This window comes from Callithrix jacchus, chromosome 7 (assembly GCF_049354715.1).
Source record: "Callithrix jacchus isolate 240 chromosome 7, calJac240_pri, whole genome shotgun sequence".
Classification (NCBI taxonomy): Eukaryota; Metazoa; Chordata; class Mammalia; order Primates; family Cebidae; genus Callithrix; species Callithrix jacchus.
In genome coordinates this window covers 27,355,348-27,368,508 of record NC_133508.1, presented here as the reverse complement: position 1 = coordinate 27,368,508, position 13,161 = coordinate 27,355,348, and the positions used below count along the sequence as shown (strand labels likewise).

At 43.9% G+C, this 13,161-nt stretch overlaps 2 protein-coding genes across 6 annotated transcripts in view; one reads left to right on the top strand and one right to left on the bottom strand.

The window, feature by feature from the left end:
- YME1L1 (YME1 like 1 ATPase) overlaps positions 1 to 1,152 on the bottom strand; it is a 45,760-nt gene extending 44,608 nt beyond the window's left edge. Inside the window, exon 1 of the mRNA XM_002750134.7 lies at positions 948 to 1,152. Within this exon, the coding sequence (XP_002750180.3) occupies positions 948 to 980 (33 nt within the window). The 5' untranslated portion in view covers positions 981 to 1,152. The remainder of the gene's footprint in view (positions 1 to 947) is intronic.
- Positions 1,153 to 2,106: 954 nt separating this feature from the next.
- MASTL (microtubule associated serine/threonine kinase like) overlaps positions 2,107 to 13,161 on the top strand; it is a 54,658-nt gene continuing 43,603 nt past the window's right edge. For all 5 annotated transcript variants that reach the window (XM_035252856.3, XM_078329642.1, XM_035252854.3 and 2 more), the window contains exons 1-2: positions 2,107 to 2,356; positions 6,251 to 6,388. In XM_035252856.3, the coding sequence (XP_035108747.3) occupies positions 2,171 to 2,356; positions 6,251 to 6,388 (324 nt within the window). In that variant the 5' untranslated portion in view covers positions 2,107 to 2,170. The remainder of the gene's footprint in view (positions 2,357 to 6,250; positions 6,389 to 13,161) is intronic.

Genomic DNA, 13,161 nt, shown 5'->3' with positions numbered 1-13,161 from the left:
GAAACACAATCATATGTCTAAACCACCAGCGTTTATTTTCTTAAAAATAATTTTTAAACAACTACTTCTTTGCAAAACTGTAAGAATTCTCAAAAAAAAAAAAATCTATCACAGGCGGGCGTGGTGGCTCACGCCTGTAATCCAAGCACTTTGGAGGCAGATCACCTGAGGTCGGGAGTTCAAGACCAGCCTGACCAACACGGTGAAACCCAGTCTTTAAAAAAAACAAAATTTAATTAAAAAAAGATCTATCACAAAAAAAAAGAGATTGGAATGAAGCAAGAATAAAACATTGTCACAAATGATTACCCAAAAAGGTGTAACGAAAACCCTTGAAATCATGTTTCTCTTCACTACCTTTTGTTTTCACAAAACAGTAAGGATGAGGCTCAGAAATACATACCTTAGTTATTTCTGTAAAAAGAGCAAAAAAAAAAAAATGCATGACTTGCCATTCAAATTATTATACCATGTTTGGGTTAAATTTAAATTCCATTTAAAAGGAAAGAAAGAGCAGAAATCAGGGTTGTGAACACTAAAGCCAGTGGAAAGTCAAAAGAAAAGCGAACATTAGCCGTTCCCTTTACACCTACGGTGGAGACATTTCCCCAGTCCCCACGCCCGAACGCCGGACATTGAACAAAGCCGGACGGATTCTCTAGCAAAAATTCCACTCAATCAGTTCGATAAGCCAGGGTCTCTCTCTCTCTCTCTCTCCATCACGCTCACATCCCTCCTCTGTCCCCAACAGCTTCATCCTCAACCCTGAAGTCTCGAGCCCTCTCAGCGTTGTCTGCTGATCCACTCCACAATCATGGGACTAGCGATGAGTTAATCGCTTCCCTCCTAGAGTCCTTTTAGAGAAATCGCTCCCACAAACGCAATACGCAAACAACTGCTGGCAGGTCGAAAGGGGAAAAAAAAAAAGGACTGAAAGCCGGGCTCACCTGGGGTTGAACCGTGTTCGACAAGGAAAACATCTCCTGCGGGCCCTCAGCGACCTCACCCGCCTGCCGAAACTGCCCCTCTGTTCCTGGCCTGGCGGGGAGGCGCTGAGCCCTTCTTTTTTCCTTTTTCTCCCCCTCGTTGCCCCTCACTCCTCCCAGAAACGGAAAATGGCCTCCCCTTCCTACAGCTACTGCAACTACAGACAATCCGCCCCGGAAGACGAGGCGCTAATGCAACAGTACTTCCGGGGCAAGTGGGCGCCCTCTCAGCCGAGTGCCTACGCGTTCTTGGCAGCCCCAATGTAGGTGATATTTACTAGGAACATTACTTGTAAACATATTTACAAGTCCCCAAAGGTCTTTAGCTATTTTTGTTTTTTTAGACAAAGTGTCGCTTTGTCGCCCGGCGCCAGGCTGGAGTGCAGTGGTGCGATCTCGGCTCACTGCAACCTCAGCCTACCGGGTTCAAGCAATTCTCCTGCCTCAACCTCCCGAGTAGCTGGGACTACAGGTGCCCACCACCACGCCCGGCTAATTTCCTCTTCAGACTTTCTGTACTTTCCTTATGAAATCTTCTGACTAGGTCTTGAGCAATAAGGTCTTTTCCTACAATTTAGTGCTCTTTCCCTCACACTAAATCGAAAATTCTCCCTGTTGGTTCTGATCTGTTTCAGTCAAGGAAATTACATCCTGAGAAAACGTCAGATGATAGGAGCGGCCACCCGCTTCCTGCCCATCCAGTTTCTCCACATTCTGTGCCTTCAGTAGCTTCCAGACTTCATCCCTGGCCGTCGCTATACTGAAGAGTCCGAACTGATTTCTATGCCTCTAGCGGGTGGGAGATCGTGTCTGGGAGAAGGACCGCTTCCCACCAGCCTCGCTAGGAGGCCGGGAGAAATCTCTTCCAATCCTGCGCTTTAGAGTCCAGTCCCAGTCGTCTCGTTTCTGGTCGGTCGAGAACTGTTTGTGCCTCCTCCCTGATGACGAATGATGTCAGTGGGGCCGCGGTCACCGCCCACTAAGAGTCTAATGCTGTGGAGTCGGGGCTTTCCCGGTTTCCAAGCCCTGCCGCCTCTGTTGAGGGGAGGTGACGAGGAGTGACGCAGCGGCGCGGTGACGTCACGGCTGCGCGGCGTGGGCGGAGCCTCACTTTGAACCCAGTTGGCGGGAGTGGCTGCTGGCAGAGAGGCGGTGGCTGCGGGTTCGCTGTAGGCTGTCCAGCGATGGAGCCCACCGCAGGGAGCGAGAAGGATGCTGGAGGAGGCGCGGCTACCGAGGATGGGGTGAATAGGATCCCGGTGCCAAGACCGCCCTCCATTGAGGAATTCAAAATAGTGAAGCCCATTAGCCGGGGCGCCTTCGGGAAAGTGTATCTGGGGCAGAAAGGCGGCAAATTGTATGCAGTAAAGGTAGGAAGTCAAGGAGGAGCAAAGGAAGGGGTCAGGCCCTTCGGCCCTCCTTCCTGCCCTCTCGTCGTGGGCAGACCCCGGGGCTGCTGGATCGGGGAGTCTGGGTGGCCCGACTTGCTGAAGCCTGCAGAGCCCTGCGAGCCGACTTCTTTTGGGGACGACATCAGCGGTCGGGTCGGGTATCTCGCCTCTGCTCTGCCCTTCCCTCCATATCTTGGATGCCCAGTGAGAACAGCAAAGTTTGACTTTGACCCCTTCTCCCTGCTCAGCGTTAGCAAATGAGGAAACTGAGGCCAAAGGCAAACGGACTTGACCGAGGTGATTACATCGGCCTTAGCTCAACATGAACTTAAATCCAACGCCCTGATTCGTAGTCTCAACCAGACTTGAGCCAGGTTTCTAAATCCAAAGGTTTTTAGTAATTCGTGGTTTTGTTTACCTTGTTTGTTTGCTTTGACGTGCAGAATCGCCGAAATTTTTCTACCATAGAAGAGTGGTAAGTTTGTAGGCACTGATGTCTTTTTAAGTTTAACTCTTAACCAGGAGGAAGATGAGCTATTTTCTGATGTCTTTAATAATTCTTTTTTAAGACGGAGTGTTGCTCTGTCGCCCAGACTAAAGTGCAGTGGCACCTTCTTGGCTTCCTGGAACCTCTGCCTCCTGGGTTCAAGCGATTCTCCTGTCTCAGGCTCCCAAATATCTTGTATTACAGGCGCGCTCCACCACGCCCGGCTGATTTTTGTGTTTTTTTTTTAGTAGAGACGTGGTTTCACCACATTTTAACTTTATTTCATTTCTATATATCTCTCAGTGTTCCTGTCAACTTTCATCTCCTTTAGTCATTCTTTTTAACCTTTTTAATTCTTTAGTAAGTTAAATAGTTGTATTTCCATCCCCAAGTCCCTGTCCAAGTACAGGCTTTCACTTTTCCCCCTATTTGTTTACTTATAAAGGTACTGGCCGGGTACAGTGGCTAATCCCTGTAATCCCAGCACTTTGGGAGGCCAAGGTGGGTGGATCACCTGAGGTCAGGAGTTCGAGACCAGCCAGGCCAACATGGTGAAATCCCATCTCTACTAAAAATACAAAAATTAGCCAGGTGTGGTGGTGCCTCCCTGTAATCCCAGCTAGTCAGGAGGTTGAGGCAAGAGAATCACTTGAACCCGGGAGGCAGAGGTTGCAGTGAGCTGAGATTGCACCAGTATATTACAGCCTGGGTGACAGAGCAGGACTCCGTCTCAAAAAAATTAAGTTAAATTAAATTACATTTTAAAAAGGCCAGGCAGAGTGGCTCACTTGTGTAGCCTGTAATCCTGCACTTTGGGAGGCCGGAGTGGGCTGATTATCTGAGGTCAGGAGTTCAAGACCAGCCTGGCCAACATGGCGAAACCCCGTATCTACTAAAAATAGAAAAATTAGCTGGATGGTGGAGTGTACTTGTATTCTCAGCTATTCAGAAGTCTGAGGTAGGAGAATGGCTTGAACTCTGGAGGTGGAGTTTGCAGTGAGTCGAGATCACGCCACTGTACTCTAGCCTGGGAGACAGGGCGATGCTCTATCTTGGAAAAAAAAAAAAAGGTACAATTCAGTGGCTTTAGTAAATTAAATAGTTGTCTAACCATCACCACAGTCCAATTTTAGAATATTTCCATTGTTGGAAGACCTCTTCTGCTCGTTTACAGTGTCTACCCCATTAATACCCCTAGCCCCAGATAACTACTAATCTACTTTATATCTTTATAGGTTTCCCATTTCCAGACCTTTCATATAAATGGAATCATACAATAAGTGATCTTCTGCATCTGGTTTTTTTCATTTGTCATGATGTTTCTGAGGTTTATCATGCTTTATTTCCATATGTAGTCTGTTGGAAGAGCCTCCTAACTAGAATCATTATCTTTGTTTTTTCATTCATTCTTTACACGTAAACTTATTCTTTACACATTCAAAGGAGTTCAAACTCCTTAGAAAAGCAGTCATGTCCATAGTTTTGGTTCTGTATTTCCACTGTATCATCCTCATACCCTGTCTTTTAGCTGCGGCAGACAATTGGCTAGTCCCTCAATGCTGTGCATTTTCTTGCTTCTGTGCTTATGTTTATGCTGGTTCCTTCTTAAGTGCTTTTCTTCCACCCTTTTCCGCCCTTCACCTATTTTTTTGTGTGTGTGTGAGATGGAGTCTTGCTCTGTCACCAAGGCTGGAGTGCAGTAGCAGATCTCAGCTCACTGCAATCTCCGCCTCCCATATTCAAGACATTCTCTTGCCTCAGCCTGCCAAGCAGCTGAGATTACACGTGCATGCCACCATGCCTGGCTAATGTTTGTATTTTTAGTAGAGTCAGGGTTTCGCCATGTTTGTCAGGCTGGTCTCGAACTCCGGACCTCGTGATCTGCCCACCTTGGCCTCCCAAAGTGCTAGGATTACAGGCGTGAGCCAACATGCCCAGCCTCCACCTGTTTGATTCATGTATTAAGATTCATCTTAGCTCCCCTTCAAACCTTCCCTGATCTGTCAGACCCATCTCATTGAATTGGTTATTTTATATGTTCCTGAGAGTTTTGCTTTTCCTTCTACAGTACTTAATCATGATCAGTTGTTGTAATGAAAACAGCTATCCATTGGTTCTATCAGTATTTGCTTAGCACCCACGCTCTTTGTGCCTAGGAACTGGAGAACAATGGGGAAGAAAACAATCATGTCCTCATAGCCAGTAGAATGATAGGAAAAATCATGTTACTGGCTTGCTTTTTCAATTTCCCTTGGCTTCCTTAAAGAAAGGAGTTAAGGCAGGAATTTACCATGTAGTAATGATTTTATTAAGTGCTCTAATAAATCATTGAAAGAAATATGCCTGGTTGGGCATGGTGGCTCATGCCTGTAATCCAAGTACTTTGGAGGCCAAGGTGGGAGGATCACCTGAGGTCGAGAGTTCAAGACCAGCCTGACAAACATGGTGAAACCTTGTCTTTTTAAAAAATATATATATATGTATATAAAGAAATGTGCCTATTTTTCTTATAGCACTCCTGAGAATTGATCCCAGTGTTACTATTTAGTTTAGTGTTCCAACATTATTTTTATTTATTATTAGTTTTATTTCTATTTTGTTATTAGTGTTAGGTTTCAGTAGTTCTAATCATTGTAGCTTAAGTTTTTTTTCTAGGCAAACTTTCAACATTATTTTTCTTTTTGATTCTGTTCCTGTCTATCAAATAATCAGAAGTTAAAAATAAAAAATTAAATAGTTACTCCATGCCCAGGTTCCTAGTTATCTGCGGGCTTATGAGGAATGTAAGAGTCTTTTGACTTTGTTATCAGAACAGTGGAACAGAAATTTTTTCTATTAACATGCAGAGCAGTCAGGGAGCATTTGTTTAATTTTTTTTTCCTTCTCAAAAGAGACTGTCTTCTGCCATTGAATGCCAAGATAAGAAATTCTATCTTGAAGATTTTTTTTTTTTTAATCTTAACTACTTTTTTTGTACACGGTTTCCTGATAGCAGTGTAAGGTCCACATGACATCTTTATGTGCTCTCTATGTTACCATTTTCATGATGGCAACTTTGAAACCTAAGATCATTCTGTAACTGAAAAAAAGAGGCAGGGAACTGTGGCTCACACCTGTAATCCCAGCACTTTGGGAGGCCAAGACAGGAGTATTGCTTGAGACTCATTTTAGGCCAGCCTGGGCAACATGGTGAGACCTTGTCCCAAAAAAAAAATTAGCCAGATGTACTGGTGTTCACTGATAGTCCCAGCTACTTGGGAGGCTAAGGCAGGAGGATTGTTTGAGCCCGGGGAATCAAGGCTGCACTCAGCCTGGGTGACACAGTGAAACTCTGTCTCAAAATAAAATAACATGATATCACATTTATTTTATTTTATCTATTACAGGTTGTTAAAAAAGCAGACCTGATCAACAAAAATATGACTCATCAGGTACAAGCTGAGAGAGATGCACTGGCACTAAGCAAAAGCCCATTCATCGTCCATTTGTATTATTCACTGCAGTCTGCAAACAATGTCTACTTGGTGAGTAAATAATTTTTTTTTTTTTTTAATTTTTTATTGGATTATAGGTTTTGGGGTACATGAGCAGAGCATGCAAGACAGTTGCGTAGGTACACACATGGCAGTGTGCTTTGCTTTTCTTCTCCCCTTCACCCACATTTGGCATTTCTCCCCAGGCTATCCCTCCCCACCTCCCCCTCCCACTGGCCCTCCCCTTTTCCCCCCAATAGACCCCAGTGTTTATTACTCCCCTTTCTGTGTCCATTTGTTCTCATTTTTCATCACCCACCTATGAGTGAGAATATGCGGTGTTTCATTTTCTGTTCTTGTGTCAGTTTGCTGAGGATGATGTTTTCCAGATTCATCCATGTCCCTACAAACGACACAAACTCATCATTTCTGATTGCTGCATAATATTCCATGGTGTATATGTGCCACATTTTTCCAATCCAGTCTATTATCAATGGGCATTTGGGTTGATTCCAGGTCTTTGCTATTGTAAACAGTGCTGCAATGAACATTCGTGTACATGTGTCCTTATAGTAGAACGATTTATAGTCTTTTGGATATATACCCAGTAATGGGATTGCTGGGTCAAATGGAATTTCTATTTCTAAGGCCTTGAGGAATCGCCACACTGTCTTCCACAATGGTTGAACTAATTTACACTCCCACCAACAGTGTAAAAGTGTTCCTTTTTCTCCACATCCTCTCCAGCATCTGTTGTCTCCAGATTTTTTAATGATCGCCATTCTAACTGGTGTGAGATGGTATCTCAATGTGGTTTTGATTTGCATCTCTCTGATGACCAGTGACGATGAGCATTTTTTCATATGCTTCATATATGTCTTCTTTTGTAAAGTATCTGTTCATATCCTTTGCCCACTTTTGAATGGGCTTGTTTGTTTTTTTCCTGTAAATCTGCTTGAGTTGTTTGTAAATTCTGGATATGAGCCCTTTGTCAGATGGGTAGACTGCGAAAATTTTTTCCCATTCTGTTGGTTGCCGATCCACTCTAGTGACTGTTTCTTTTGCCGTGCAGAAGCTGTGGAGTTTCATTAGGTCCCATTTGTCTATTTTGGCTTTTGTTGCCAATGCTCTTGGTGTTTTGTTCATGAAGTCCTTGCCTACTCCTCCTGGATAGTTTTGCCTAGATTTCCTTCTAGGGTTTTTATGGTGCCAGGTCTTATGTTTAAGTCTTTAATCCATCTGGAGTTAATTTTAGTGTAAGGTGTCAGGAAGGGGTCCAGTTTCTGCTTTCTGCACATGGCTAGCCAGTTTTCCCAACACCATTTGTTAAACATGGAATCCTTGCCCCATTGCTTGTTTTTGTCAGGTTTATCAAAGATTGTATAGTTGTATGTATGTTGTGTTGCCTCCGGTGCCTCTGTTTTGTTCCATTGGTCTATATCTCTGTTTTGGTACCAGTACCATGCTGTTTTGATTACTGTAGCCTTGTAGTATAGTTTGAAATCCGGTAGTGTGATGCCCCCCGCTGTGTTCTTTTTGCTTAGAATTGACTTGGCTATGCGGGCTCTCTTTTGGTTCCATATGAAGTTCATGGTGGTTTTTTCCAGTTCTATGAAGAAAGTCAATGGTAGCTTGATGGGGATAGCGTTGATTCTGTAAATTACTTTGGGCAGTATAGCCATTTTCACGATATTAATTCTTCCTAACCATGAACATGGAATGTTTCTCCATCTGTTTGTGTCCTCTCTGATTTCGTTGAGCAGTGGTTTGTAGTTCTCCTTGAAGAGGTCCCTTACGTTCCTTGTGAGTTGTATTCCAAGGTATTTTATTCTTTTTGTAGCAATTGCGAATGGCAGTTCGCTCTTGATTTGGCTTTCTTTAAGTCTGTTATTGGTGTAGACGAATGCTTGTGATTTTTGCACATTGATTTTATATCCTGAGACTTTGCTGAAGTTGTTTATCAGTTTCAGGAGTTTTTGGGCTGAGGCGATGGGGTCTTCTAGGTATACTATCATGTCGTCTGCAAATAGAGACAATTTGGCTTCCACCTTTCCTATTTGAATACCCTTTATTTCTTTTTCTTGCCTGATTGCTCTGGCTAGAACTTCCAGTACTATATTGAATAGGAGTGGTGAGAGAGGGCATCCTTGTCTAGTACCAGATTTCAAAGGGAATGCTTCCAGTTTTTGCCCATTCAGTATGATATTGGCTGTTGGTTTGTCATAAATAGCTTTTATTACTTTGAGATACGTTCCATCGATACCGAGTTTATTGAGGGTTTTTAGCATAAAGGGCTGTTGAATTTTGTCAAATGCCTTCTCTGCGTCAATTGAGATAATCATGTGGTTTTTGTTTTTGGTTCTGTTTATGTGGTGAATTACGTTGATAGACTTGCGTATGTTGAACCAGCCTTGCATCCCTGGGATGAATCCTACTTGATCATGATGAATAAGTTTTTTGATTTGCTGTTGCAATCGGCTTGCCAATATTTTATTGAAGATTTTTGCATCTATGTTCATCATGGATATTGGCCTGAAGTTTTCTTTTCTCGTTGGGTCTCTGCCGGGTTTTGGTATCAGGATGATGTTGGTCTCATAAAATGATTTGGGAAGGATTCCTTCTTTTTGGATTGTTTGAAATAGTTTTAGAAGGAATGGTACCAGCTCCTCCTTGTGTGTCTGGTAGAATTCGGCTGTGAACCCATCTGGACCTGGGCTTTTTTTGTGAGGTAGGCTCTTAATTGCTGCCTCAACTTCAGACCTTGTTATTGGTCTATTCATAGTTTCAGCTTCCTCCTGGTTTAGGCTTGGGAGGACACAGGAGTCCAGGAATTTATCCATTTCTTCCAGGTTTACTAGTTTATGCGCATATAGTTGTTTGTAATATTCTCTGATGATGGTTTGAATTTCTGTGGAATCTGTGGTGATTTCCCCTTTATCATTTTTTATTGCATCTATTTGGTTGTTCTCTCTTTTATTTTTAATCAATCTGGCTAGTGGTCTGTCTATTTAGTTGATCTTTTCAAAAAACCAGCTCTTGGATTTATTGATTTTTTGAAGGGTTTTTCGTGTCTCAATCTCCTTCAGCTCAGCTCTGATCTTAGTAATTTCTTGTCTTCTGCTGGGTTTTGAGTTTTTTTGATCTTGCTCCTCTAGCTCTTTCAATTTTGATGATAGGGTGTCAATTTTGGATCTCTCCATTCTCCTCATATGGGCACTTATTGCTATATACTTTCCTCTAGAGACTGCTTTAAATGTGTCCCAGAGGTTCTGGCACGTTGTGTCTTCATTCTCATTGGTTTCGAAGAACTTCTTTATTTCTGCCTTCATTTCGTTGTTTACCCAGTCAACATTCAAGAGCCAGTTGTTCAGTTTCCATGAAGCTGTGCGGTTCTGGGTCGGTTTCTGAATTCTGAGTTCTAACTTGATTGCACTATGGTCTGAGAGGCTGTTTGTTATGATTTCAGTTGTTTTGCATTTGTTGAGCAGTGCTTTACTTCCAATTATGTGGTCAATTTTAGAGTAGGTGTGATGTGGTGCTGAGAAGAATGTGTATTCTGTGGATTTGGGGTGGAGAGTTCTGTAAATGTCCACCAGGTTTGCTTGCTCCAGGTCTGAGTTCAAGCCCTGGGTATCCTTGTTGATTTTCTGTCTGGTTGATCTGTCTAGTATTGACAGTGGAGTGTTAAAGTCTCCCACTATTATTGTGTGGGAGTCTAAGTCCTTCTGTAAGTCATTAAGAACTTGCCTTATGTATCTGGGTGCTCCTGTGTTGGGTCCATATATGTTTAGGATTGTTAGCTCTTCTTGTTGTATCGATCCTTTTACCATTATGTAATGGCCTTCTTTGTCTCTTTTGATCTTTGTTGCTTTAAAGTCTATTTTATCAGAGATGAGAATTGCAACTCCTGCTTTTTTTTGCTTTCCATTAGCTTGGTAAATCTTCCTCCATCCCTTTATTTTGAGCCTTTGTGTATCCTTGCATGTGAGATGGGTTTCCTGGATACAGCACACTGATGGGTTTTGGATTTTTATCCAATTTGCCAGTCTGTGTCTTTTGATTGGTGCATTTAGTCCATTTACATTTAGGGTTAATATTGTTATGTGTGAATTTGATACTGCCATTTTGATTCTAAGTGGCTGTTTTGCCTGTTAGTTGTTGTAGATTCTTCATTATGTTGAAGCTCTTTAGCATTCAGTGTGATTTTGGAATGGCTGGTACTGATTGATCCTTTCTATGTGTATTGCCTCTTTTAGGAGCTCTTGTAAAGCAGGCCTGGTGGTGACAAAATCTCTGAGTACTTGCTTGTTCGCAAAGGATTTTATTCTTCCTTCACTTCTGAAGCTCAGTTTGGCTGGATATGAAATTCTGGGTTGAAAGTTCTTTTCTTTAAGAATGTTGAATATTGGCCCCCACTCTCTTCTGGCTTGTGGTGTTTCTGCCGAGAGATCTGCTGTGAGTCTGATGGGCTTCCCTTGTGGGTGACCTGACCTTTCTCTCTGGCTGCCCTTAGTATTCTCTCCTTTATTTCAACCCTGTTGAATCTGACGATTATGTGCCTTGGGGTTGCTCTTCTTGCGGAATATCTTTGTGGTGTTCTCTGTATTTCCTGCAATTGAGTGTTGGCTTGTCTTGCTAGGTGGGGGAAATTTTCCTGGATGATGTCCTGAAGAGTATTTTCCAGCTGGGATTCATTCTCTTCGTCCCCTTCTGGTACACCTATCAAACGTAGGTTAGGTCTTTTCACGTAGTCCCACATTTCTTGGAGACTTTGTTCATTCCTTTTTGCGCTTTTTTCTCTGATCTTGGTTTCTCGTTTTATTTCATTGAGTTGGTCTTCGACTTCAGATATTCTTTCTTCTGCTTGGTCAATTCGGCTATTGAAACTTGCGTTTGCTTCGCGAAGTTCTCGTATTGTGTTTTTCAGCTCCTTTAATTCATTCATATTCCTCTCTAAGGTATCCATTCTTGTTATCATTTCCTCGAATCTTTTTTCAAATCTTTTTTCAAAGTTCTTAGGTTCTTTGCATTGATTTAATACATGATCTTTTAGCTCACAAAAGTTTCTCATTATCCATCTTCTGAAGTCTAATTCCATCATTTCCTCACAGTCATTCTCCGTCCAGCTTTGTTCCCTTGCTGGTGAGGAGTCTTGGTCCTTTCTAGGAGGCGATGTGTTCTGGTTTCGGGTGTTTTCCTCCTTTTTGCGCTGGTTTCTTCCCATCTTTGTGGATTTGTCCCGCTGGTCGTCTGCGTAGTTGCTGACTTTTCGATTGGGTCTCTGAGTGGACACCCAGAATGTTGATGATGAAGTAATTCTGTTGCTTGGTTTTCCTTCTACCAGTCTAGCCCCTTCACTGTACGACTGTTGAGGTCCGCTCCAGACCCTGCTTGTCTGGGGTGCACCTCTAGTAGCCGTGGCACAGCGAGGGATGCTACCAGTTTCTTTTTCTGCTCTCTTTGTCCCAGGATGATGCCTGCCTAATGACAGTCTTTTGGATATAGAGGGGTCAGGGAGCTGCTTGAGGAGACAGTTTGTACTTTATAGGGGTTTAATTGCTGAGCTGTGCACTCTGTTGTTCATTCAGGGCTGTTAGGCTGCTATGTTTGATTCTGCTGCAACACAGCTCATTAAACAACCCTTTTTTTTTCTCAAATGCTCTGTGTTGAGGGGTTTGGGCTTTATTTTTGGATGTCCGATCAGGTGTCCTGCCCAGCTCAAAGGCAGACTAGCCACTGTTTGGCTGCCGAGGCTCCGCCCTGCTGTTGTGTGATTCGCGCTGTTCCTGCCGGCTCTGCTGTGGTCTCCGCCACGCCCTGCGGCGGAGTCTCTTCGTTGTAGCGTGTTGCCTCAGCAACGGCAGGCTGCGTCAGCAGTGGGCGTGTATCTCAGTTGGGGCGGGTTGCCTCGGCAACGGCTGGCTGTGTCAGCAGTGGGCGTGTATCTCAGTTGGGGCGGGTTGCCTCGGCAACGGCTGGCTGCCTCAGCAGTGGGCGTGTATATCAGTTGGGGCAGGTTGCCTCCGTAGTGGTGGACGCCCCTCCCCCACAGAGCGTCTCGGACCGTCTGCCCGGGATAGTTTGAAATCGCGGTTTTGTTCGTCCCACTGGGTATCCCAAACGATCTGTCCCTGCAATCCCCTGGGCTGGGCTACTGTGCAAGTCTTGTTCAGTCTCAAGTCCAGCCCTCTCAAGTCTCAGGTTGCCGGTTCAACAAGGCACCCGGACAAGCGCGCCCTGTGGGGATTGCTGGGTAGGGCCGGCCGCCGCCGCCCCGGCTGCCGGCTTCGCCAGGCAGACCTACTGCCTGGCGTCCCGTGTCTTTTTATACTTGGGAGTTTCCCCGTTCTGTGGGCAACAAAGATCAGTCTGGAAATGCAGCACTGACTCACCGTTTGCTAATTCAATGCGGGCTCCAATCCTGGGTTGTTCTCACAGCGCCATCTTGAGTCCCCTCAAGTCCGAGTAAATAATTTTTACATTGTTTCTTTAACCATTCAGCAGTCAGTGAACCCAGTGGTTTAAGAGAACCATGTCTGGGTTCAGAGAACTTGCCTTTGAATTCTGGCTGCACTCACTACCTTGGCAAATTTATCTGTTATATTAGTTAGACTTCTCCAAAGAAAAAGAACCAATAGGACATATGCATATGGTATGTGTATGTGTATGTGTATATACTTAGAGAGATGGGCTTGGGCTCACACCTATAATTCAAGCACTTTGAGAGGCTGAGACAGGAGGATCACTTGAGGCCAAGAGTTCGAGACCAACTTGGGGAACATAGTGAGACTCCATCTCTACAAAAAAATTAAAATTAAAAATTA